Here is a 25,121-nt window from a genome sequence, read left to right as displayed (position 1 = left end):
GAGCGAGACTCCATCTCAAAAACAAAAACAAACAAACAAAGTTAGATACATCAAATACATGTCCGTTTGTTGACTAACACTCCAAACCAATCATAACATAATGTACCATTAATGGATAAGTATCACTAGAACATTATCTTTACAAATGAGAATGGGAGACGAAAACTAGTTGGTGGATCATGAATATGAATTTCAGAAAAACAAGTCCATTTTTTCTTAGGAATTATAAAATGCATCTCAAACTTTTATTTTACATTTCATAAAATTTCAACAACTAATATGCAAGAAAGTACTAAATTACGTAAGATAGGTTCCAAATTTAAATTTTAAAAGTTAGTTTTAAAAACAAAAAATTTCCACCATGAATGACGAACCATTTCCTTGCTCATCTATAGTACATTGATCCCTACAAATAACATTGAACAAGTCAGAGATGCAAAGCTGAGAAAGAATGCAGTAAGTCTACTGCCTGTTTCCTAGATTTAAAGAAAAATATTTGTCCTAAAAGTACTGTCTTTTTTTTTTTTTTTTTTTTTTGAGACGGAGTCTCGCTCTGTCACCCAGGCTGGAGTGCAGTGGCAGGATCTCGGCTCACTGTAAGCTCCGCCTCCCAGGTTTACGCCATTCTCCTGCCTCAGCCTCACCCGCCACCTCGCCCGGCTAGTTTTTTTGTATTTTTTAGTAGAGACGGGGTTTCACCGTGTTAGCCAGGATGGTCTCGATCTCCTGACCTCGTGATCCACCCGTCTAAAAGTACTGTCTTTCTTTTGTATCTTTAATCCCTCTGTAAACATCTACCTAGAAGAATAAACCCACATAGCTCTTGCCCAAAAAATATACCCATTCCAAAATTACTTGTTTCTCTCAAACCGTTCTTTTAAGGAACGAGATCTGAAATTTAACAGAAAATGAATGCTTCTAAATTAAAATTAATCTCATATGGTAACATGAAAAACAAATGTTGCTACTAAAAGGAAGTTGATCTTTCTCCTTGGAATCAATTTCTCAGACATTAATGTACATTGAAAAACTATATCCAGATATCCCCTGACAGAATGTTGAGGTGAGGTGACAGCCATATGTCAGGAGACTGGTTACATACAAGTGAATGATCAAGTTGTAAATACAATGAGGGTAACAAAAACCAGGTTTCTCACTATTAGAGACAGTAGAGACAAATACAGAAAGAGGAATAAATAGCATAATCCATGTTATATTAGACGGTAAATGAAAGTGTATCTAGAGAAACAAGTAATTGTGCCACAGTTAGTAGTAATTAACCTTGCAGTGGAAAACCTGGCAGATGCCATCCTCAAACAAACAGCAAGTGTTAACATCACCAGTAATGGGAAAATAATGAATTGAAAAAGAACTACAGCATTATTTCTGTGGCACTCCGGTAAAGAAATGAATGGACCCTGAATCTAATCTTAAAGAAATATGATAATCCCAGATTGAAAGACTCTAAGAAAGTAAAATTGCTTTTTTTTTTTGAGATGGAGTATAGCTCTGTTGCCTAGGCTGGAGTGCAGTGGCATGATCTCAGTTCACTGCAACCTCTGCTTCCTGGGTTCAGGAGATTCTCCTGCCTCAGACTCCCAAGTAGCTGAGACTACAGGTGCGCACCATGCCTCACTCATTTTTGTATTTTTAGTAGAGACAGGTTGTCACCCTGTTGACCAGGCTGGTCTAGAACTCCTGACCTCAGGTGATCCACCCACCTTGGCCTCTCAAAATGCTGGGATGACAGGCATAAGCCACTGCACCCAGCCTAAAGTTGCTTTTTGAAGGACACAAAAAGACAAGACTGAGGAACTGTTACAGGTTGTCAACTTGCCTAAAACTATACCTTCAAACGGTTTGCGGGGGGGAAGAATAAAATGTATATTCTGGGGAAGGGGGGAGCAGATAAATGCAATCAACCGTTAACTGAGGAACCTGAGTAAATGAATACGAAGTTTCCACGTAAACTCTTGCAATATTTCTCTAAATTTGAAATCATCACAGTGTAAGTCACCAAAAAAAATCCCAAGGCGATCCTGATAATAACAATTTGCTTTCGGTTAGTCTTAATATTGTTTCCTCTTCTCAACTCCTTTTAAAAATCTCCCCATTACCCGAATTTTACAGCAAGAGGAACTCTGGCTCTGTTTTGCATGGACATGGAGTGGAAAAGACATTTGTAACTGTGGCCTTATAGTTCCTGAATTGGATATTCAGTTAAATCTAATTTCAGAAGTACCAACATAGGTAAAATTATGTCTCTATGAAACTTTGGTGGCTTATAATTTCTGACATTATCTGTTATACAATCTTGGTATACTTAGGGTTTTCAGAGATAAGCCTATTTTTGACACACTGAGGTAATCAGATTAGGTCCTGGTCAGCCCAAGAGGAGCGCTAAGATCAGTATGTCAAGAACATCTATAACCTATATTTCTACGGGACTCAGGCCGGGATGCTCTGACCTATAATATACTTCAGGAGCTTAAAATGTTACTCCATACTGCTACTTAGTAAAAATTCAAAAACCAAAAAAGATTCTAAGAATGTTTTAGAAAACTCATCAATAGCAGATCTTATTGGTAGATAATTTTATGTTCCTAATCTTTAAACAATAAGAAATAATATATCTAATATATCTCAACATCAACTAACATTTTTCATTAATGACAGATTATCACTACCTATATGGTATGAACATATAAATGCAGGTGGATATATTTGACTTCATTCAATCAATTAGCAGATTTTAAAAACTATTTGCTACAAAATAACTTAAAACTAACCAAGGCATATGGTTTTTAAAAAATCACACAAAACTTGTTATGATCCCAATTGTCCAATTTTAATCATTTACCATTTTTCAGGTAAACAATGAGTTAAATTTTTGTAACATTTCTGGAAAAAAATAACCAATTAACTGATCCCATTGTTTTCTTTAAAATTATAATGTCAATTCAATGATTACTTTAAATAAGGCTTGCAAATAAAAACATTTTAAGTTATGTCTAAGTTTCTTGTCCAGATAATCCTTCATACCAGATGGAATGAGTAAAACCATTTGTACCATTAGGCAATCTCTAATTAGAATAGTATTTATCTTTCTGTGTTGTAAAAAGGAGTAAAGACATTTTGTGTGTGATAGAGATAAGAGAATGATACACAGCATCTGAAAATTAAAAAGAAAAAAGAGAGTACATGTACGAAAGCTCCCAGCATAGTAACTAACATGGTTAAACATGATCAAAAGTTACTAAAATGAGGTGGCAAAGGTATTAGGACTTCCCCTGGCAAAGTTCAGTAGTGCTTATAAAATACTGGATAAACAAAGGTTAAAAAATACATACTTACATTTAACTTTGGGCTGATATTTAATATTATATGGTGAGAAGTCAATACAATCAACCATTACAGTAATAATATGAATAATTCTATCCACGAGCAACAAATTCTAGAGAAGAGAATATCACTGTTAGACATATTCAAGTACTGGGACAGTATTCAACAAGAGTAAGCAACATGAAAAAATGACTGTTACTCCCATATATTCTATGTAACATATGCCACAGCTTACAGTACATTTAGTGCAGCCACTCATGGCTTAACAGAGATCCATTCTGAAAAATGGGTCATTAGGCAATTTCATCTTGTGGGAACACAGGGTACTCACACAAACCTAGATGATACAGCCTACTACACACCTATATAGTCTGTTGTTCCTAAGCTACAAACATGCTATAGGTGTGTAGTTACTATACCCAACAATCACTGTGAGACTCTGTCTCAAGGGGAAAAAGAAAAAAGAACTGTTATTTTTACTTTCCTTTATTCCTCATTAAATTATGTGTTAGATATAAGATGTAGAGAAAACACACACAACAAATATCATTTCAATAATCTGCATGGAAAAACAATGGTTTCTGTGTGAAGGCCATTACCAGGATTATACACAGTAATAAATAATTGAAACAACCAAAATGTCCTTAAAATAGCAGAATTCCAGGCCAGGTGCAATGGCTCACGCCTGTAATCCTAGCCCTTTGGGAGGCCAAGGTGGATCACCTCAGGTCAAGAGCTTGAGACCAGCCTGGCCAACATGGCGAAACTCCATCTTTACTAAAAATACAAAAATCAGCTGGGCGTGGTGGTGCACACCTGTAATCCCAGCTACTCGGTGACAGAGTGAGACTCCATCTCAAAAAATAATAAAGCCTGGGTGACAGAGTGAAACTCCATCTCAAAAAATAATAAAAAATTTAAAAAATAATAGAATTCCAAGTAATGGTACAATCATACTACAGAATACTAGACAGCAGTTGAAAGAAATAATAGAGCTATATGGATTGACTTGAAATGGAGCCAAGACAGTGTTTTACGAAAAGTTACATAATTACTTCGCAATAAGGATTTCCTTGCCAAGAATACCGTATTCATATGCATATGCAAGTATCAATATACAAATGACATGTGTAAATAGAAAGAGGTCTATTCTGGAATGACACATATCAATCTGTTCCCAACAGCTGTCCTTTCCATGAGGAGGGAAGGAAAGAGAAAAGAGACTTATATTTTCTAAGACTACAAACTTTCAAAGGGATTGAATTTAAACATCTAACAGATACATATGAGAAAGTGAGGTTCAGGACAGCAAGGCCCTTGAACTGTTAATCTAGAAAAACACAAGCACAAGCAGATACACGTATAGTAAAAGATGTTCACTGTTAATGATCCCAAAACATGAACCTTAGAGCCCAAAGACACAAAACTGTTACACAAAGCATACTTGTTTTCAACATCAACTTTGTCACATATAAATAGAAGCAGTAATAAGTGATAGCTCACAAATGTTATCTCCATTTACTTGAAAAGAATCCTTTAAAAACAAACAAAAAAAGGTAGCATCAGGACAAACTCACAGAAAAGCCTTCATCTTCCAAACTGGACATTATCTTGGAAGAAAGTTCCTCACAGCACAAGTTCTCTTCTGCTGTTGCCACCAAAGCAGCACAACGAGCAAATGCTCTATATAATTCTGACCAAGTTCTAAGTAAAGTCTTCATGGTGGCCTACCAATAACAATAAAAAAGAAGTTCTGTTAATATATACCTATGTATCAAATAGTTTCTGGAATCAATACATCTTTTAAAAACACTGCAACATTTAATGTGTCACAAAAGAGACTAACGGCCAGGCGCAGTGGCTCACGCCTGTAATCCCAGCACTTCGGGAGGCCGAGGCAGGTGGATCACCTGAGGTCAGGAGTTCGAGGCCAACATGGCGAAATCCCGTCTCTACTAAAAATACAAAACATTAGCCAGACAAAGTGGCAGACGCCTGTAATCCCAGCTACTCAGGAGGCTGAGGTAGGAGAACTGCTTGAACCCGGGAGGTGGAGGTTGCAGGGAGCCAAGATTGAACCACTATACTCCAGCCTGGGCAACAAGAGCGAAACTCTGTCTCAAAATAAAAAACAGACTAACACAAAGTCATAACCTTTCCCCCACACCCCAGAGATCTAACTGAAGAGAGGAAATAAGGCCATGATACCAAAACTTATCAAAGATCCAAAAGAACTTGTCTCGTCCTTCATCATTCTCCTAAGCTAATAATAAAGTCATAAACAAGTCTTATTTTAGAAATTATTGGCCGGGCGCGGTGGCTCAAGCCTGTAATCCCAGCACTTTGGGAGGCCGAGACGGGCGGATCACGAGGTCGGGAGATCGAGACCATCCTGGCTAACACGGTGAAACCCCGTCTCTACTAAAAAAATACAAAAAACTAGCCAGGCGAGGTGGCGGGCGCCTGTAGTCCCAGCTACTCGGGAGGCTGAGGCAGGAGAATGGCGTGAACCCGGGAGGTGGAGCTTGCAGTGAGCTGAGATCCGGCCACTGCACTCCAGCCTGGGTGACAGAGCGAGACTCCGTCTCAAAAAAAAAAAAAAAAAAAAAAAAGAAATTATTGTGGGCTAGGCACAGTGGCTCATGCCTGTAATCCCAGCAGTTTGGGAGGCCAAGGCAGGTGGACCACTTGAGGTCAGGAGTTCAAGACAAGCCTGACCAATATGGTGAAACTCCATTTCTACTAAAAATACAAAAATTAGCTGGGCACGGTGGTATGGTCCTGTAGTCCCAGCTACTTGGGAGGCTGAGACAGGAGAATTGCTTGAACCCAGGAGGCAGAGGTTGCAGTAAGCTGAGATTGCACCACTGTACTCCAAGCCTGGATGACAGTGCGAGACTGTGTCTCAAAAAAAAAAAAAAAGAAAAAAGAAAAAGAAATCATTGTGGAAGCTGATTATAAAGGATGAAGTAATATTTTCAGAAAAGTAAAAATCCCTTAGAAATCAATACTTTACAATGCCTTACCACTGGAAATCTCTGTTCTGAAAAAATATGGTTTACTGGTAAAGTCAATGCACCATAGATGGCACTAAAATTGTGTTCTAAGGCATCACCTTGATTTACTTCATTGGTCTAAAACAAGAAAAATAATGAAGTTAGACAAATTACCATCTTAATTGTAATCCTAAGTAGTAACATAACTTATTTATAAGAAGTGGGCAAAACTGTGTCCCTCAATGATGAGATTCAAAATATGTTTAACTCCTAACCCCTGGAACCTATGAATGTAGTCTTACTTGGAAATGAAGTCTTTGCAGATGTTCAGAAGGAGTCCTACTGGATTAGGGTCAGCCCCAATCCAATGAACAGAGTCTTTTCTGGAAGAGGAAAATTTGGATAGGCACAGAGAACAATACCACAGGAAGATGGAGGCATAGTCAAGTGATGCAGCTACAACTCAAGGAAGGTCAAGGATTGCCAGCAACCAGCAGAAGCTGAGAGGCATGAAGAGATTCTGCCTCGGAGCTCCAGGAGAAACCAATCCTACCAACTCCTTGATTTTGGATAGCTGGTCTCTAGAACTAAGGGAGAATAAATCCCTGTTGTTTTAAGTCATCAAGTGGCTGTAATCTGTTAATAGCAACCTGGGGAAATTATGCACTATACGTTCTAAAAGAGATTCCCAGAGCCAACTCCAAAGTCTTCTATTATACATATACAGCATTCCAGCAAAAACTAATACAATAAAAAGGGCCTCTGTGATCGTTCTAACAGTGGGAAGCTATTTAAGAACGTAGGCCAGGCGCGGTGGCTCATGCCTGTAATCCCAGCACTTTGGGAGGCTGAGGCGGGAGGATCACGAGGTCAGGAGATCAAAACCATCCTGGTGAACATGGCGAAATCAAAAATTCAAAAAAAAAAAAAAGAAAAAAGAAAAAAATTAGCCGGGCATAGTGGCAGGCGCCTGTAATCCCAGCTACTCAGGAGGCTGAGGCAGGAGGTAGAATGGCGTGAACCCCAGGAGGCGGAGCTCACAGTGAGCTGAGATCGTGCCACTGCACTCCAGCCTGGGTGACCGAGACTTCATCACAAAACAAAAACAAACAAACAAACAAAAACCAAAAAGAATGTAAATGACTTTTCTTCCAGAAGAATAGTGTGCTGGTTTGAGTAGCCAAAATAAGGGCTAGGTAACTATAATATAAGAAGCTGGGCACGGTGGCTCACGCCTGTAATCCCAGCACTTTGGAAGGCTGAGGCTGAGGTCAGGAGTTTGAGATCAGCCTGACCGATACAGGGAAACTCCATCTCGACTAAAAATATGAAAATTAACTGGGCGTGGTGGCACGCACCTGTAGTCCCAGCTACTCGGGAGGCTGAAACAGGATAATCGCTTCAACCCACAAGGCAGAGGTTGCAGTGAGCCAAGATCGTGCCACTGCACTCTAGCCTGGGTGACAGAGTGAGATTCCGACTCAACAACAACAACAACAAAATTCCTTCAAGTTATTTCATTTTTGAGTTACAGCACTATTAGCCCAGAGAATGCATATTCCCACTTAATGATTGACAAAGAGGCTGACAAATCATAAACAGAACGTGCTGCACAGCCTGTCACTATTCCCAGTTCGGTTAAATACGTAAACGTAAGGATTTAAGTATTTAAATACACAGATTATTCAACTCTCAATAGATTCCTGACTTAAGGAAATACTATATGGCTTTGAGGTAATCACCAACGTGGCTTAACTGGGGGAATATACAGCCTAGTCAAGATAACCACTGTTATTCCGTTAATAAAACTACTGAAAGAACCCAAGATACAAGATTTTACATCTATGTGAGCCTTCTAGGTTTATAATCACTACTAAAGAAAATGAAGCTGATTCGTCCCCATTAAGTTATAGTTTCTTTACCAGTGAGGCAGAAATGCAATAAAATAAAAAATACAAACTTTGCAAATTCCACCAGAAAAAATATTTATGATCTTTTATTCAAATTCACTTACTATTCATTTCCCCAATTGCACAAATAAAAAAGGTATATTATCTAAAATATGTAGATTTATTTCATACCTGATTAATCAATTCAGTTAATGGGGTGACTATAACACTCCACATTTTCCAGAGATGCTCCTTATTTTCCAACTGCTTTGCATTTTGATTGATAACATTTAAAACTGAGTCACTGAAAGCTAGTGGTGAAGTTGGACCAGAAAGAACACAGCCTACAAGTGATTCCAAACTGAGAAAGAACCTGAAGAAAAAATTATAAACAATGCATCAACTTTCTGGCAGGAATATATTAATTTAATGTTAACAAAATTCTAAAATAACTGACAAAAAGTTAATGAATTGTCTTTTTTAAAAAAAAAGTCTTAAAGAAACTTAGGAAATAGTACATAAATAATCTCATTCATTACATAACCTTTCCAAGACAAAGTTTCAAGTTAAAGTACAAACTTACCTTTCATCTGATACACCACATTCCAAGAGATTGTTGAAAATTAATTGAATTAAGAACAAAGCTGGAGTTCCCTGAAGGAGAAAATGAAGCCAATATTCTCAGTTACAAAGAATAGAACACTTGTTTTTTATAATCGGTTATTTAAGAAATAAAATTGTTTTAGCATGACAAATTTAACTTTTGGCATTACTTAAGGTATGACAACCATGTTAATAAAATTATTTCCATTACACACAAAAATCAAGCTCTTGGCCAGGCATGGTGGCTCACGCCTGTAAACCCAGCACTTTGGGAGGCTGAAGCGGGTGGATCACGAGGTCAGGAGATCGAGACCATCCTGGCTAACACAGTGAAACCCCGTCTCTACTAAAAATACAAAAAATTAGCCAGGCAGGGTGGCACGCACCTGTAGTCCCAGCTACTTGGGAGGCTGAGGCAGGAGAATGGCATGAGCCCGGGAGGTGGAGGTTGCAGTGAGCCGAGATCACGCCACTGCACTCCAGACTGGGCAACAGCCTGACTCCATCTCAAAAAAAAAAAAAAAAAAAAAATCAAACTCTTCAAGTCTAATCATAGCTGTTTCCTCTACACAGAAAATCAAAGAATGATGAGATTCAGATATAAAAAGAACATCAATCTAAAATTTACTGGAATCCCAATGCCTACATCCTAGAAATATTAAGTGCATTTTACATTAGCTTCCAATATTTGTGGCAGTAACCAACACTATTATCGTATATAAACAAATAGGAAACTTTCCTTTTGGAGCCATTTATTTAATCCAGGAAAATAGTTTCTTCATTCACAAAGCAGCATATTTAATTCTTTACATTAACTATCAGTTTTTCCTTTAATTTGGTCAATATACTTCAAATCCAATACTCTCAGAATTTTACATAAGGTTATCCATTTTTAAAAAAAAAAAAAAAAAGGGAAATATGGCTGGGTGCAGTGGCTCACACCTGTAATCCCAGCATTTGTAAGAGCAAGGCGGGGGAATCACCTGAGGTTAGGAGTTCAAGACCAGCCTGACCAACATGGAGAAACCCCGTCTCTACTAAAAATAGAAAATTAGCCAGGCGTGGTGGCACGTGCCTGTAATACCAGCTACTCGGGAGGTTGAGGCAGGCGAATAGTTTGAACCTGGGAGGCGGAGGTTGCAGTGAGCGGAGATGGTGCCATTGCACTACAGCCTGGGCAACAAGAGTGAAACTCTGTCTCAAAAATAAATAAATAAATAAATAAATAAAAAATAAAAAAAGGAAGTATAAATGTTTCTCGCCAATCTTCATCATATTACATTTAAGATACTTGCATTAAGAATATCCATATTAGCAACCTGATATGCTGGTGAACCTAATACTTTCTGAGGAAGTCCTTTAATTGTAATTTCCATGAGGACCTATGAGAGATAAAAGGTTTTACAGTAAATTAGCCATAAAAATATTATCTAATAAAAATCTGAGTGTTAACTATATCTCTAACAATTACAAGTAATGTTCATTCATTAACGTAAATATAATCTCATTAGTTAAAAAAGATCAAATACATTCATTCGCTAACATGAATATATCTGCATCCGTTTTAAAAGTTCAAACACAGAAATATAAAAAGCAGGTAAAGTCTTTAATCTCCAGGGATAATCAATACTTTCAGTTCAGAGTCTATTTTCCTAGACCTTCTAAATTTCTGTATATGTAAGTACACAGAAAAACACACAACTTCTTGGGCAGTCGGTTATATACACACATTCCTTTAAACTATTAAAGCCATTACAATGTAAATCACTAATGATATTAAGCTCTGCAACTAACCTTCATTTTACCTTGTTACAGAGTTTTTGCATCAATATAGAAAAATACTGCTATATGAGTGCCCATTATTTAGTCAACCATTTTTCTATTAAGGGACCTCGAGACTATTTCTATATTTTTTTATACTACTAATAGAAATTCTGCAATTAATTATACTGGTACCCAAAGCAAATATTCAAACACTGCTAACTAATAGTTGGGTCCAAGATTGCTAAATCAAACTGACTGAGCCTACCAAAAATTGCTCTCCAAAAATACTACCACACTAGTTTTTTTCTTTTTTGAGACAAGGTCTCACTGTTCTCCACGCTGGATTGCAGAGGCACGATCTTGGCTCACTGCAGCCTCAAACTCGTGGGCTCAAGTGATTCTCCCACCTCTGCTTCCAGAAGAGCTGGGACTACAGGCATGTCACCACGCCTGGCTAATTTTTGCAGTTTGCCCAACTTGACCTCCCAAAGTGCTGGGATTACAGGTGTGAGCCACCATGCCCAGCGGTAATATACTGTTATGAACACTCACTACATAACTTAAATGTTTTTATAAAAGAGTTACGTCAGTGAAAACACACTTTCACATACTGTCATCTGAAACAGATTAATAATAATAGACAGTATTAGTTTGTTCCTGGCCCATAGTACTTTGCATGTATCAACTCATTTAGTCTTTAACTACTGCTACATTCCCTCTTTACATACGGGGTTAGGCAAAGCCAAGGGAATAGATAAATTGCACAAATTTACCCAGCTAATAAATAGTTAGGCTGGTATTCAACCTAGTCTGCTCCAGAGCCCTTGCGACTAACCACTATGCTATACTGCCACAAAACAAGTAACTGTCAAAGTACATAAAGGAAACAAAATCAGAATTTTAGGGTATTGTTTGTTCCATCAGAGCTTATTCTGAGATGCTCATATCATCAAAATCATATCCAATTCACTTTTCTTCCTGTACTACACGGGTTAAAAAAAAAAGTGTTTTAATATCAAAGTCATTCTCTTGGTTAAAAACAGTAAATTTAGAACAAAGTACCAGCTAACTATTAGTGGTTTTCAGCAATCTTGTCGTAAAATTAAAGGACATCTGAGTTTCTTCAGTTCAAGTTTCCTGTCCTTTACCCTAGTTTTTCTCTGTACGGCAGGTATTTTTTTCTTATCACATTGAGACTTTTGTGGCTGTTGTTATAGTCACTTTATTAAAAAGGGTTCGAATGACTCTGTAGTTAATAGAATGGCACCTACTGCAACAGGACTAAACCGCTGATGAATGCTTGATATAAAAAATGTCTTCCCAAACTATCTTCGATATAAAATTTAACTTCAGAAAATGGTTTTTAAAGTCCAACATATGGGTATTATACTTACCAGCGTTTTTGATACAGGAAATACTTCAGACTTTACTATGCTTTCCAAAGACTTTAATAAGAGAGTCAAAACTTCAGAACCTGGTTTCTCTTTTTTGTTACCTATCAAAAAGCAAAAAGGAGGGTGTAGTTTTTTTTGTTTTGGTTTTTTTTTTGAGCTGTCTTGCTCTGTCACCCAAGCTGGGGTACAGGGGCACAATGTTGTGCCAAACTCCACCCATCTCAATTTCCCAAAGTGTTGGGATTACAGGCGTGAGTCACCATGCCCGGTCGAGAACGGTGTATTTCCTTTTTTTCTTGAAGGAGTTTCACTCTTGTTACCCAGGCTGGAGTGCAATGGCGCCATCTCCGCCTCCCGGATTCAAGCGATTCTCCTGCCTCAGCCTCCTAAGTAGCTGGGGATTACAGGCATGCACCACCATGCCTGGCTAATTTCATATTTTTAGTAGAGGCGAGGTTTCTCCATGTTGGTCAGAATGGTCTCAAACTCCTGACCTCAGGTGATCTACCCGCCTTGACCTCCCAAAGTGTTGGGATTACGGGCATAAGCCACCGCACCCGGCTAGAAGGGTGTATTTCTAAGCATGTAATTTTAGAGATGACTATACAGAAAGCTGTAAAAATTTGTTTTTTTCTAAATCAACAATAGTAAGTACAGTTGACCCTTGAACAACAAGGGTTTGGACGGCATGAGTCCACTCATATTCAGATTTTCTTCCATCCCGGAAACACCAAGTTCCACCCCTCCTCTTCCCTCCTTAGTGTACTCAACGTAAAGACAAGGATATAACCTGGTTCCACTTAATGACTGTGTCTTCTCTTATGATTTTCCTAATATTCTTTTCTCTAATTTACTATATTGCTAATGAACACAGAACACAGCATATAATGCACATAACATATAAATATGTGTTCATCAGCTATTTATGTTATCAGCAAGGCTTCCAACCAATAATAGGTTATCAGTAGTTAAGTTCTCGGGGAGTCAAAAGTTATATGTAGACTTTCAACCATATGGTGGGTCAGCACATCTAACCCCAGTGTTGTTCAAGCATTAACTATAAATTAAAGCCTGGAAGCTATGGTAATACAAGAAATACTTTTAAAATACATTTTATATACTGCCAAATAATTCACTGGATGCTATAAAAATCATCTGATCACCACCTGTTTCAAAAAAAAAATCATTTGATCAGTGTTAATAGTGCTTACCTGATTCAGTAACTGACTTCACCAAGCTAATTAGCTCCTTCCAGATAGCACTGACAACCACATCTGTCAAACAAAATAAACTTGAGTATTTTAAATAAAGTACATATGACTATGTACTATGACTAACACTCTCCCTTTACTTCCTTACACTAAAGAAATAAATTGAACAATATTTAATTTTCCTCACGATATTCAGCCCTGTAGTAAGTTTATAAAACACTATCACTTCGTTTTTGTTTGTAGAAACTAAATATGTTTATTTTTTGAGATAGGGTCTCGCTCTGTCCAGGCTGGAGTACAGCGGCACAATCATAGCTCACTGTCATCTCAACAACCTGGGCTCAAGCAGTCTTCCCACATCAGTCTCCCAAGTAGCTAGGACTGTAGGTACACGCCACTACCCCCATCTAATTATTACTATTATTATTATTATTTTTTGTAAAGACAGCATTCTCACTACATTTCCCAGGCTGGTCTGACTCAAGCGAACCTCCCACCTTAGCCTCCCAAAGTGCTAGGGTTACAGGCATGAGCTACCATGTCCAGCCATAAATGTGTTCCTTAAAACAACTATAACATGTTAACACTGAATTGTATAACTAAGGGTAACTGCTTTATCTTTTTTTATTTTCTTTCTTTTCTGAACTGAATGCCCACTACTTTTGAGGCAAAGATTGTTCACAGAGATTCAGAAAGATATCTGACAACCAACAGAAAAAAAATTATGTGATTCATTGTGATTCTTTTTCCAACCAGTTCCAACAGCAAACAATTTTTGAAATTTCCTTTCCTCATTATTTGATAGGCCATATAACACAGGAGTTTAGGTACAGATACTAAAGCCATAGAACCTGACACAGTATTACCACTTACAAGCGACTCTGCACAACTTATGTATTTCCTGTATTACCCAATTTCCTCATTTGTAAAATGAACTAACATGGAACGTTACTGCCAAAATTAAATGAATATATGTAAAGTTCTCGCACAATCTGGCCAGTAGGTGGCACCATATAAATATTTTCTATTTTATCTTATTTTTTATTTTTTAATACTGAGTCTTGCTCTATCACCCAGGCTGGAGTGCAGTGGCACAATCTTGGCTCACTGCAACCTCCACCTCCTGGGCTCAAGCAATTCTCATGCCTCCGCCTCCCGAGCAGCTGGGCCTACAGGTATCTGCCAACACGCCCACCTAGTTTTTGTGTGTTTTGTAGAGACAGGGTTTTGTCATGTTGCCCAGGCTGGTCTCAAACAACTGAGCTCAAGTGATCCACTCACCTCGGCCTCCCAAAGTGCTGGGATTACAGGTGTGAGGTACTGTGACTGGCCTATTTTTTCTTTTTAAACACACATTTGAGCAAATAATAAATCAAATTCTCTTACCGGCGGCATCTTTTCCAACTGCAACAAAGCTATCATGAACAGCAGTGATAAGTGTATTTGCATGTTTGGAAAAAAAAGAAGGGCTGCTGATTAAGGGATGTTCCAGTGGCTCTGAAAGGGGGAGAATAAAAGATAATTATGTAAAACAACAGATTTACGAAATACATTTCTCACTATAAAACTTTAAAACGTCTATTAAGTAGGTGTGTTTTCTATAAAAAAAGATTCATATTTATTTCATACACAACTAAAATATTTTGGCTGTGAAAAAATAACACCTCTCCTCACCCCAATGCAATAAGTCCTGGACTGTTTTAGTAATTAAAACTATTCTTAAAATATTTAAATACCTAAGCTCAGCACAAGTTTATTTTGCTTAGCAAAACTCAAGGCTTCTGGACCCAACAAGAAATGAAGCAACATTTCAAGTCCCAAAAGTTGAATGGAAGGGATTGTGGCCATTCCACCTAAATTCGAACTCAGGTTCATTCGGGGGGTTCCCGGGGCTCCATACGGGGAGGAAGCACCTTTAAGAAAAAAAAGAAAGGGTAAGTCATACAAGCTCATTTTATATTAGCTACCCAAATGCATATATTTCATTTCAATGAAACTTTTAAACAGAGTTTAAATGTCTCAGGCATTAATCCATACCTTGAAATATTAATATGCAGGTATTCTGTAACAGAAATTTTTTTTTTTTTTTTTTGAGACGGAGTCTCGCTCTGTCACCCAGGCTGGAGTGCAGTGGCCGGATCTCAGCTCACTGCAAGCTCCGCCTCCCGGGTTCACGCCATTCTCCTGCCTCAGCCTCCCGAGTAGCTGGGACTACAGGCGCCTGCCACCTCGCCCAGCTAAGTTTTTGTATTTTTAGTAGAGACGGGGTTTCACTGTGTTAGCCAGGATGGTCTCGATCTCCTGACCTCGTGATCCGCCCGTCTCGGCCTCCCAAAGTGCTGGGATTACAGGCTTGAGCCACCGCGCCCAGCCAAGTAACAGAAATTTTTAAGACTCAGATGGCAAATATAAAATAATACATATGAAATAACTGTCTTTCAATGATATACATAAAGAGACACTATAACTGCTAAGATTTTGAGACAGAGTCTCATTGTACTGCCAAGGCTGCAGTGCAGTGGTATAATCATAGTTCACTAAAATCTCAAACTCCTGGGCTCAAGCAATTCTCCCATCAGCATTCCAAGTAGCCGTAACTATAGATGGATGGATGTCACTGTGCTCTGCTAATTTTTTAATTTTTTGTAGAGACAGGGTCTCACTATGTAGCACAGGCAGTATCAAACTCCTGGCGTCAAGTGATCCTCCCGCCTCAGCCTTCCCAAGTGCTGAGATTATAGGTGCGTGCCACTGCACCTGGCTGAAGTGTTGTTTTTGTTCTGAGACTGAGTCTCGCTCTGTTGCCCAGACTGGAGTGCAGTGGCATGACCTCGGCTCATTGCAACCTCCGCCTTCCAGGGTTCAAGCGATTCTCCCATGTACACAGGGCTTACAGCCTCCCATGTACCAGGGCTTACAGGTGCCCACCACCATGCCCGGCTAATTTTTGTATTTTTGGTAGAGACGGGGTTTCACCGTGTTGGCCAGGCTGGTCTCAAACGCCTGACCTCAAGTGATCTGCTGGTCTCGGCCTCCCAAAGTGCTAGGGTTACAGGCATGAGTCACCTCGCCCAGCCAATGTGTTATTTTTAATAGTGCTAAGATTCCGGTTCTAAAACCAACAGACTTTCATGTTAATTGCTCTGAGGCTTTTTTTGTAATGTACCTCATATAATGTACTGAAAATACATCTGTCTTTTCTAACCACAACTACGTGCTTACAACAGTACTCAGTAACATAAAAACAAAACAAAACAAAAAAAACAGGAAGACATAATGGATTTTTTGGTAACGAATCTAAAAATTATGAAGTGCTTCATTTCATACGAAAAACACTGAGTAAAACCTCTCAAAGCTTGTTTTATTTCCTACTTCAAAACTATGGTTCTAGGTCAACAAAGCCTGATTAAAAAAGCAAAAACCAACAATATCTACCTCTTACCTTTGTGTACAGGAGTCATAGGATTTAAACCTGGAGATGTAGCTACATGACACGAATTGCCTTGAGGTGAGGCATTAGAATCAATGCTTATTGTACTTTGAATCAGAGGCACACAAACCTATGGCGTAAAAGAGAAAACATCGATCTATAAACTATATATCTGTCACAGTTTCTAAAAGTCTCACATAATATAAATTTCATTAAATGGAGCCTTAATATATTCCATTTTACAGATTGTTTCCATGCACAAACAGGCTAAAAAATGAAATTTGGAAAAAATATAAACATTTTATTACAATTGTATTTGCCCTAAATGTGTGTTACCTAAATTTGTTTATATACATAAACATCTGAATTGGATACATTATTGATAGACTAATTTAAACTTTTTAAAACTCTGGAACATCATCCTAGTACCAGTCACCTGTAGTTACCAAATAAATTATTCCAATTAATGTATTGGACAAATGCAAATAATTAGCCTATTGGACCCTTAAAACGGTAGAATTTGGAAAATTCATTATGATCCAAATTACATTATTGACAATACCCATCTTCAATTACTTCATGTTATATAAAATTTAAAACTCTTAATATATTAAAAAATTAAGAACTGAATAAAAATGGCTTAAGTCCTCCTTTCCAAGAATGCATTCCCTGCTATGCAGCTATTTACATAAAACATAAGGACTATAGATGCATAAGTAAAATATACCCCCAAAATCCAAAATAAGTGAAGAAATGAGAAAGATGTTAGCAGAGCTGCTCCTTTTAACTGTAAAAAAAATTCAAAAACCAGGCCAAGTGCCATGGCTCACGCCTGTAATCCCAGCATTTTGGGAGGCCGAGGCACGTGGACCACGAAGTCAGGAGATCGAGACCATCCTGGCTAACACAATAAAACCCTGTCTCTACTAAAAATACAAAGAATTAGCCGGGTGTGGTGGTGGGTGCCTGTAGTCCCAGCTACTCTGGAGGCTGAGGCAGGAGAATGGCGTGAACCCGGGAGGTGGAGCTTGCAGTGAGCCGAGATTGCGTCACTGCACTCCAGCAAGACTCCATCTCAAAAAAAAAATTCAAAAACCAAGGATGGAAATAATTGCAAAAAACCCAAAAGGTTTAGGTAAGATTAAACTTTATGTCTAAATACTAGTAAGGATATGCAAATCCTGAAGAATTCATAAAATCACTGCGTAACAATTAAAAAGAACCTACAAATAGGATTAAATCACTGGTTATCACTATGCAGCCTAGAAAACAGAGGAACAAAAAATAACTACCCAGTGTAGCACTTGATTTCTCTCTCTCTTTTTTTTTTTTTTTTTTTTGAGATGGAGTCTCACTCCATTGCCTGGGCTGGAGTGCAGTGGCGTGATCTTAGATCACTGCAACCTCCAACTCCTGGGTTCAAGCAATTCTCCTCAGCCTCCCGAGTAGCTGAGACTTCAGGCACGTGCCACCATACCCAGCTAATTTTTTGTATTTTAGTAGACATGGGGTTTCAACATGTTGCCCAGGCTGGTCTCGAACTCCTGAGCTCAGGCAATCCACCTGCCACTGCCTCCCAAAGTGCTAGGATTACAGGTGTGAGCCACCATGCCTGGCTGATTTCTATTTCACTGATGCTGGTTTTCTTCTCAATTATATTCCAAATCCTCTAGGGAAAAAAAGCCTCTTTTTAAAATCATAATGCTTGAAGAGTAAGAATGAGTATTTGATTACTTGCTGATTTAAAAACATTTCAGGGCCAGGCGCGATGGCTCATGCCTGTAAGCCAGCACTTGGGGAGGCTGGGGCAGGCGGATCATTTGAGGCCAGGAGTGTGAGACCAGCCTGGCCTCCATGGTGAAACCCTGTCTATACTAAAAATACAAAAAATCAGCCAGGTGTGGTCGTGTGCCTGTAGTCCCAGCTACTTGGGAGGCTGATGCAGGAGAATCACTTGAACCCAGGAGATGGGAGATTGCAGTGAGCCGAGATCGTGCCACTGCACTCCAGCCTGGGCAACAGAACAAGACTGTGTCTCAAAATAAATAAATAAATAAATAAATAATAAATAAAAACATTTCAGGTAAAGAGGCTCCATTTCAAGCAATTGAACAATATCCCTGTGGGAAATGAATTTAAGTTCTCTGCCAGTCAAGTGGAAGATCTTTTATATGTTCTAGTCTGCTAACAAATAGCAAAAATAACACTAAAAGAGTACATTGGTAAGAACTTAAGAACACATTAACAAAAACATAAAGTGCTATAGTCAACACTTGTAATGTTACCTGTTCAAAATTAGCAGGAAGATGAGGTCCTAGTCTCATCAGTAAATACCACCAGACTTCTAGTTTTGTTAATGCTAGAGTTTCTGTTCTCACGTGGATTGAACTCAAAGGCTGCATTAACAACTTGAGTCTTTTTGCACTACATAGTATATCTTAAAAGAAAATAAGCACACAGGTAAAGAGACGTCCAAGCTAAAGATTAACTCCAACATTAGCTATGCAACAGTCTTTTATCACAGCAAGAGAACAGATTTTAAAATACTTTTTAAAAAAATAAATCCCCAGGATGTCCTTGCTCTACCCAAAACTTGCATTTTCATAAACTGTAGTACCGCTGAACCAAAGACACTAAATAAGGCAAAAATGTATTTTAAAACAAATAAGTAGTATTTATTAGATACTGTGTGCCAGGGGCAATTTCCCACCAGGAAATACTTTAGGTTGGTTACAAATGAGGGGATGCTACTGACATCTTATGGGTAGAGTACTAGGGACACTACTAAACTTCAACACACAGGACAGTCCTGAAAAACAAATCATCCAGCATAAAATGCCAAAACTTTGAGAAATACTGTCCTAGCTGCTTTAGCATTCTCATTATCCCCATTTGACAAAGAAACGGAAGCATGTTTACATTATGTCAAAAAAGGCTATCATTTTAAAAATCAATTATTAATATATTTCATCAAAAATCATTACTACTGGGGCCACTGATTGAATACATTTTTGAAATCTAAATAGATTCAGATTCAGGACTGCCCTATCTTAACAATAATCATATTGTTAAAATTCAGCATAGAAATTAAATCCAATCTTCAGACAAAACATTTATGCCAAATGAGTAAGACTGGGGATATGAAAAATTAAGACATAGTCTGTGCTAAAATAACTTGTCGAAAAGACCTTAAAAGGGTTGGGCATGGTGGCTCACGCCTATAATCCTAGCACTTTGGGAGGATGAGGAGGGCAGGTCACTTGAGGTCAGGAGTTTGAAACCAGCCTGGCCAACATGGTGAAATCCTGTCTCTACTAAAATTACACAAAGGTTAGATGGGCGTTGCATTGGGCGCCTGTAATACCAGCTACTCAGGAGGCTAAGGCAGGAGAATCGCTTGAACCCAGGAGGCAGAGGTTGCAGTAAGCTGAGATCGTGACACTGCACTCCAGGCTGGGCAACAGTGAGACTCCGTCCCGAATAAACAAACAAACAAACAAACAGACTTGGAAAGGACTCAGTCAGGCCATGTATTTGGTAGAATGTCACTCAACAATGTCTGTTACAACTACTCTGCCATTTAGCTATTTCAATTAACAGTTCTATAAGAAAATAAAGGCAGATCACTGTATGAACAAGTTATCCAGTCCAAGACACTTACTTTTTGGGGGCCCCTATTCTTTTCGTTCGTTCATTCATTCATTCAGAGACGGAGTTTCGCTCTTGTTGCCCAGCCTGGAGTGCAATGGCGCCATCTCGGCTCACTGCAGCCTCCTCCTCCAGGGTTCAAGCAATTCTCCTGCCTCAGCCTCCCAAGTAGCTGGGATTACAGGCATGTGCCACCATGTCCGGCCAATTTTGTATTTTTAGTAGAGACGGGGTTTCTCCATGTTGGTCAGGCTGCCCTCTAATTCGAGAACTCAGGTGATCCGCCCACCTCTCAAAGTGCTGGGATTACAGGCGTAAGCCACCACGCCTGGCCTCTATTCTATTTATGAGAAGAGCTCCATAATAATATCTCTACAATAGCAGAGATTAATTACCATGCAATAAACCAATCTCCTTTAATTACAAAATCTGATTTTACACAGGACAGTGATGGATGCCCAGTTTTTGACTACTTTTTCTAGTCGGCCATTGAGCCATTCTACCCAGTAAAATTTAAGTGGATATGTATATAAGATTCTTAGAAGGTTATTTCTAGGTATAGGTGACTCAGCTGTGAAGAAGTCTTTCCTGTTCTACCTTCCCTCCTTCCTGTCTGCAACTAAGACAAATCGAAGATGGCAGAGCAAAAGCAGTCATCTGATTCCTTGATGACTTCCTGGATCCACAGTATTAGTCGTGGATTCCCTAGCTCTGAACTTATTTTTAACTTACCCTCTTTTAAACTACTCTTATTTTATGCTTTAACTTAATTCCGAAAGATTGTAGTCCCAAACATTACTTCTGGGTTTACAGTTAGACCCAAATACATGCCAGCTCATAAACATAAAAATAAGCTACAATTTCAATTTAAAATTATAGTAGACTGAGCACAGTGGCTCACACCTGCAATCCTAACACTTTGGAAGGCTGAGGTAGGTAAATCACTTGAGTCCAGGAGTTTGAGAGTAGCCTGAGCAACATGGTCAAATCCCGCCTCTACAAAAGATACAAAAACTAGCCAGACATGGTGGCACACGCCTGTAGTCCCAGCTACCTCAGGGGCTGAGGTGGATCACTGGAGCCCAGGAGGTCAAGGCTGCAGTCAGCCATGATCATGCCACTGCACTCCAGCCTGGGTGACAGGATAAGACCCTAAGAGAGAAAAAAGAAAAAAAAAAAAACCTATACCCCCAAAATATATGTACCAGTATTTTAAATAAAAGTAATTAAAGGGCTAGGAGCAGTGGCTCTTGCCTGTAATCCCAGCACTTTGGGAGACTGAAGCAGGCGGATCACAAGGTAAGGAGATGAAGACCATCCTGGCTAACACGTGAAATCCCGTCTCTACTAAAAATACAAAAAATTAGCCAGGCATGGTGGCGGGCGCCTGTAGTCCCAGATACTTGGGAGGCTGAGGCAGGAGAATGGCCTGAACCCGGGAGGCAGAGCTTGCAGTGAGCTGAGATTGCATCACTGCACTCCAGCCTAGGCGACAGAGCGAGACTCCGACTCTGTCTCAACAACAAAAAATGTAATTACAGTTAATGCAAATAATCACAATACAAAACATATTAAAAGGAGGAAAAAATGAGATAAATAATGGTCTTTGGCAGGAAAAATATAGGATAACAAGTCAACATTACTTAGCAGTTCTTGTAAACGCACAGTATTAATTAAAACTAAGATTAACTACCACCTAGTTAAGTACTCATACTAACCCAGTTTTGGGCTAAATATTCTTTCTTGTGAATATATTATCATAAAACTCCACTGGACAATAAGAAGGTAAGGTTAAAGTAGTAAATCAAAAAGAATGACTTCCAAATATCAATATTCAACCACTATTAGGTACTCTTTTAGAAATCCTGAAAGAAATAAGGCCATCAATCACTGATATTTTTATTCCATGGAAATCACAACTGTTTCCTATCATCTACTGGTTATGTGACCTCTGGAAAATTACTCAATCTCTCTAAAATAGTGACTAATAATTACATCTCAGGTCTATTGTGATGATTAAATAAAATATACATAAAGCACTCAATTCAGAGCTAACACGTAAGAAAGTCACAAATAGGCTGGGTGCAGTGGCTCACATCTGTAATCCCAGCATTTGGGAGGCCAAGGCGGGAGTATCACTTGAGTTCAGGAGTTCGAGACCAGCCTGGCCAACATAGTGAAACCCTGTCTCTACTAAAAATACAAATATTAGCTGGGTATGGTGGTAGACATCTGTAATCCCAGCTACTCGGGAGGCTGAGGCAGGAGAATCGCTTGAACCTGGGAGGCGTGGGTTGCAGGGAGCCAAGATCCCACCACTGCACTCCAGCCTGGGCAAGAGTGACACTCTGTCTCGATAAGACAAGATAAGACAAGATAAGATAAGATAGGATAGGATAACATAACATAAAATATAAAAAATAAAATAAAATAAAGGAAGACACAAACAGTTATTTTTCACTTTGTTCAGTTTTTGAAATACTGTAAAACAGATTTTATATTTGTGATTTTCAATGCCTAGTATGTGAATTCTATTTTCAGTACAAATTTATTACTGTTCCCTTAAAATGAAAATAATTCAGTAGTAGCTTAATTTCAACTTAAAATCCAAAAAAACAGAAAAATTTCCTTTGTCTTGCTTTAAGCAAAATGAATTCATAGAAAATCAAAATTGTTAAAATATTACCTGGATTCAAAGCAAAATTATCTATTAAACTCTTCCAAGCAATAAAAGCTATTTTTTTAATCATGGGTGCTCCACTACGAAATCCAAGTTCTTCTAGTTGCAACAGAGAATTGATGAAACTCCCACTTCGATGCAAGGTCTAAAAAAGGGAAAAATCATTAAGAAGTTATTTATCTGCATGAAACAGAATAATTGCTATCATTCCTTTATTCATTCACTTAATAGATGCTCTTAGGACTTCATAATCTAATGGGGAGACAAAAGATAAATTATTCACAAACATAAAGAGATGTGTTAAATGTTAGGTATGTTAAAAGTCTTAGGAATTTAAGAAAATAAACTTTAAACACACATTCCAAACTCAAGACCAAAAAATATATAAAGTTTGAAGAAGCAGATAATGCGTAACACAGAACACTTCTAAAACATTAGAGAAAATTAGGAGAGTAGATAAATCCCAAACTTTATCAAAGCAATACCAAACAAAATATATGTTTATATTAAAGAATTAGAGAAAAAAGGTGTTGAACCCTGAAAATAATAAAAATAACCTTTCAAACAAACTGAAAGGAAAATTAAGGAAACATCTAATTTCATGGCTGTAAAAGAAACATTTTTAAATAACAGTAGTATCTGCTAATAAAAAATAGTAAAAGTGAGATAAAAATCAAGAAAACTGAATAAGGTTTCTTTTTTCTGAGAGGGAGTCTCACTCTGTCGCCCAGGCTACAGTGCAGTGGTGCTATTTCGGCTCACTGCAGTCTCCTGGGTTCAAGCGATTCTCCTGCCTCAGCCTCCCAAGTAGCTGGGATTACAGGTGCATGCCACCATGCCTAGCTAATTATTGTATTTTTAGTTGAGGCAAGGTTTCACCATGCTGGCCAGGCTGGTCTCGATGTCTGGAACTCAGGGTGATCCGTCCACCTCGGCTTCCCAAAGTGCTGGGATTACAGGAGTGAGCCACCAGGACCAGTCTAATTTTTATATTTTTAGTAGAGATAAGGTTTTGCCATGCTGGCCAGGCTGGTATCTAACTCCTGACCTCAAATGACCCACCCGCCTGAGCCTCCCAAAGTGCTGGGATTACAGACGTGAGCCACCACAGCCAGCAGAAAACCGGATAGCTTCTGAATTACTTCCAAATATTATGTAAGATTTAAATGAGAAAACTATTAAACCAAAAGAAAAATATGAGCTCAGGAGGAAAAAAAAAATAGGCCAGGCACGGTGGCTCACACCTGTAATCCTAGCACTTTGGGAGGTCAAGGCAGGTGGATCACCTAAGGTCGGGAGTTCGAGACCAGTCTGACCAATATGGAGAAATCCCTTTTCTACTAAAAACACAAAAATCAGCCAGGCGTGGTGGCACATGCCTGTAATCCCAGCTACTCGGCAGGCTAAGACAGGAGAATCACTTGAACCCAGGAGGCCGAGGTTGCAGTGAGCCGAGATCGTGCTTGCACTCCAGCCTGGGCAACAAGCGTGAAACTCTGTCTCAAAAAGAAGAAAAAAAGGAAAATAAAGTACAAAATGGAAAAATGACAAGTAATGCATCACAAATAAAAAATTACATAAACACTAATGCTCCTAACAGGCTATAAACCACATATAATCTTAACACACTATAAACCAGTAACAAAAAAAAAATGGAAGGCAGGGCGCAGTGGCTCACACCTGTAATCCCAGCACTTTGGGAGGCCGAGACGGGCGGATCACGAGGTCAGGAGATCGAGACCATCCTGGCTAACATGGTGAAACCCCGTCTCTACTAAAAAGACAAAAAATTAGCTGGGCGTGGCAGGTGCCTGTAGTCCCAGCAACTCGGGAGGCTGAGGCAGGCAAATGGTGGGAACCCAGGAGGCGGAGCTTGCAGTGAGCCGAGATCACTCCACTGCACTCCAGCCGGGGTGACAGAGCGAGACTCTGTCTCAAATAAAATAAAAAAATAAAATAAAATAAAATAAAAAATGGATTAGAAAACAAAAAACATACAAGTTAGCTACAAGAGCTAAAGGAAATACTTCGTAACAGATCTAGCCCAAGAAGTTAGACACAAGATGAAAACTACAAAGCACTGCTGAAAGAAACTAAAGACCTAGGCCTGGCACAGTGGCTGACTCCTGTAATCCCAGCACTCTGGGAGGCCAAGGCGGGTGGA

General features: G+C 38.8%; 1 protein-coding gene across 9 annotated transcripts in view; it reads right to left on the bottom strand.

Annotated features, from left to right (window-relative positions):
• RIF1 (replication timing regulatory factor 1) overlaps positions 1 to 25,121 on the bottom strand; it is a 69,424-nt gene that overhangs the window by 27,711 nt on the left and 16,592 nt on the right. For 6 of the 9 annotated variants that reach the window (XR_001438575.3, XR_013401987.1, XM_077956988.1 and 3 more), the window contains 13 exons: positions 22,964 to 23,102; positions 18,915 to 19,066; positions 16,642 to 16,759; positions 14,936 to 15,112; positions 14,586 to 14,696; positions 13,200 to 13,262; positions 11,989 to 12,089; positions 10,126 to 10,212; positions 8,811 to 8,881; positions 8,420 to 8,600; positions 6,369 to 6,476; positions 4,920 to 5,069; positions 3,355 to 3,454 (listed from right to left, as the gene is read on the bottom strand). Coding sequence is in view for 7 of the 9 variants with exons in the window: in XM_077956988.1 (XP_077813114.1) it covers positions 3,355 to 3,454; positions 4,920 to 5,069; positions 6,369 to 6,476; positions 8,420 to 8,600; positions 8,811 to 8,881; positions 10,126 to 10,212; positions 11,989 to 12,089; positions 13,200 to 13,262; positions 14,586 to 14,696; positions 14,936 to 15,112; positions 16,642 to 16,759; positions 18,915 to 19,066; positions 22,964 to 23,102 (1,558 nt within the window). In the remaining 2 variants the exon portion in view is untranslated. The remainder of the gene's footprint in view (positions 1 to 3,354; positions 3,455 to 4,919; positions 5,070 to 6,368; positions 6,477 to 8,419; positions 8,601 to 8,810; positions 8,882 to 10,125; positions 10,213 to 11,988; positions 12,090 to 13,199; positions 13,263 to 14,585; positions 14,697 to 14,935; positions 15,113 to 16,641; positions 16,760 to 18,914; positions 19,067 to 22,963; positions 23,103 to 25,121) is intronic. The other 3 variants (XM_015110091.3, XM_077956991.1, XM_077956992.1) reach the window with 1 other exon arrangement.

Source organism: Macaca mulatta, chromosome 12 (assembly GCF_049350105.2).
Source record: "Macaca mulatta isolate MMU2019108-1 chromosome 12, T2T-MMU8v2.0, whole genome shotgun sequence".
Taxonomy (NCBI): Eukaryota; Metazoa; Chordata; class Mammalia; order Primates; family Cercopithecidae; genus Macaca; species Macaca mulatta.
The sequence above is the reverse complement of the archived record's forward strand: the minus strand, read 5'-3'. Positions and strand labels throughout refer to the sequence as shown.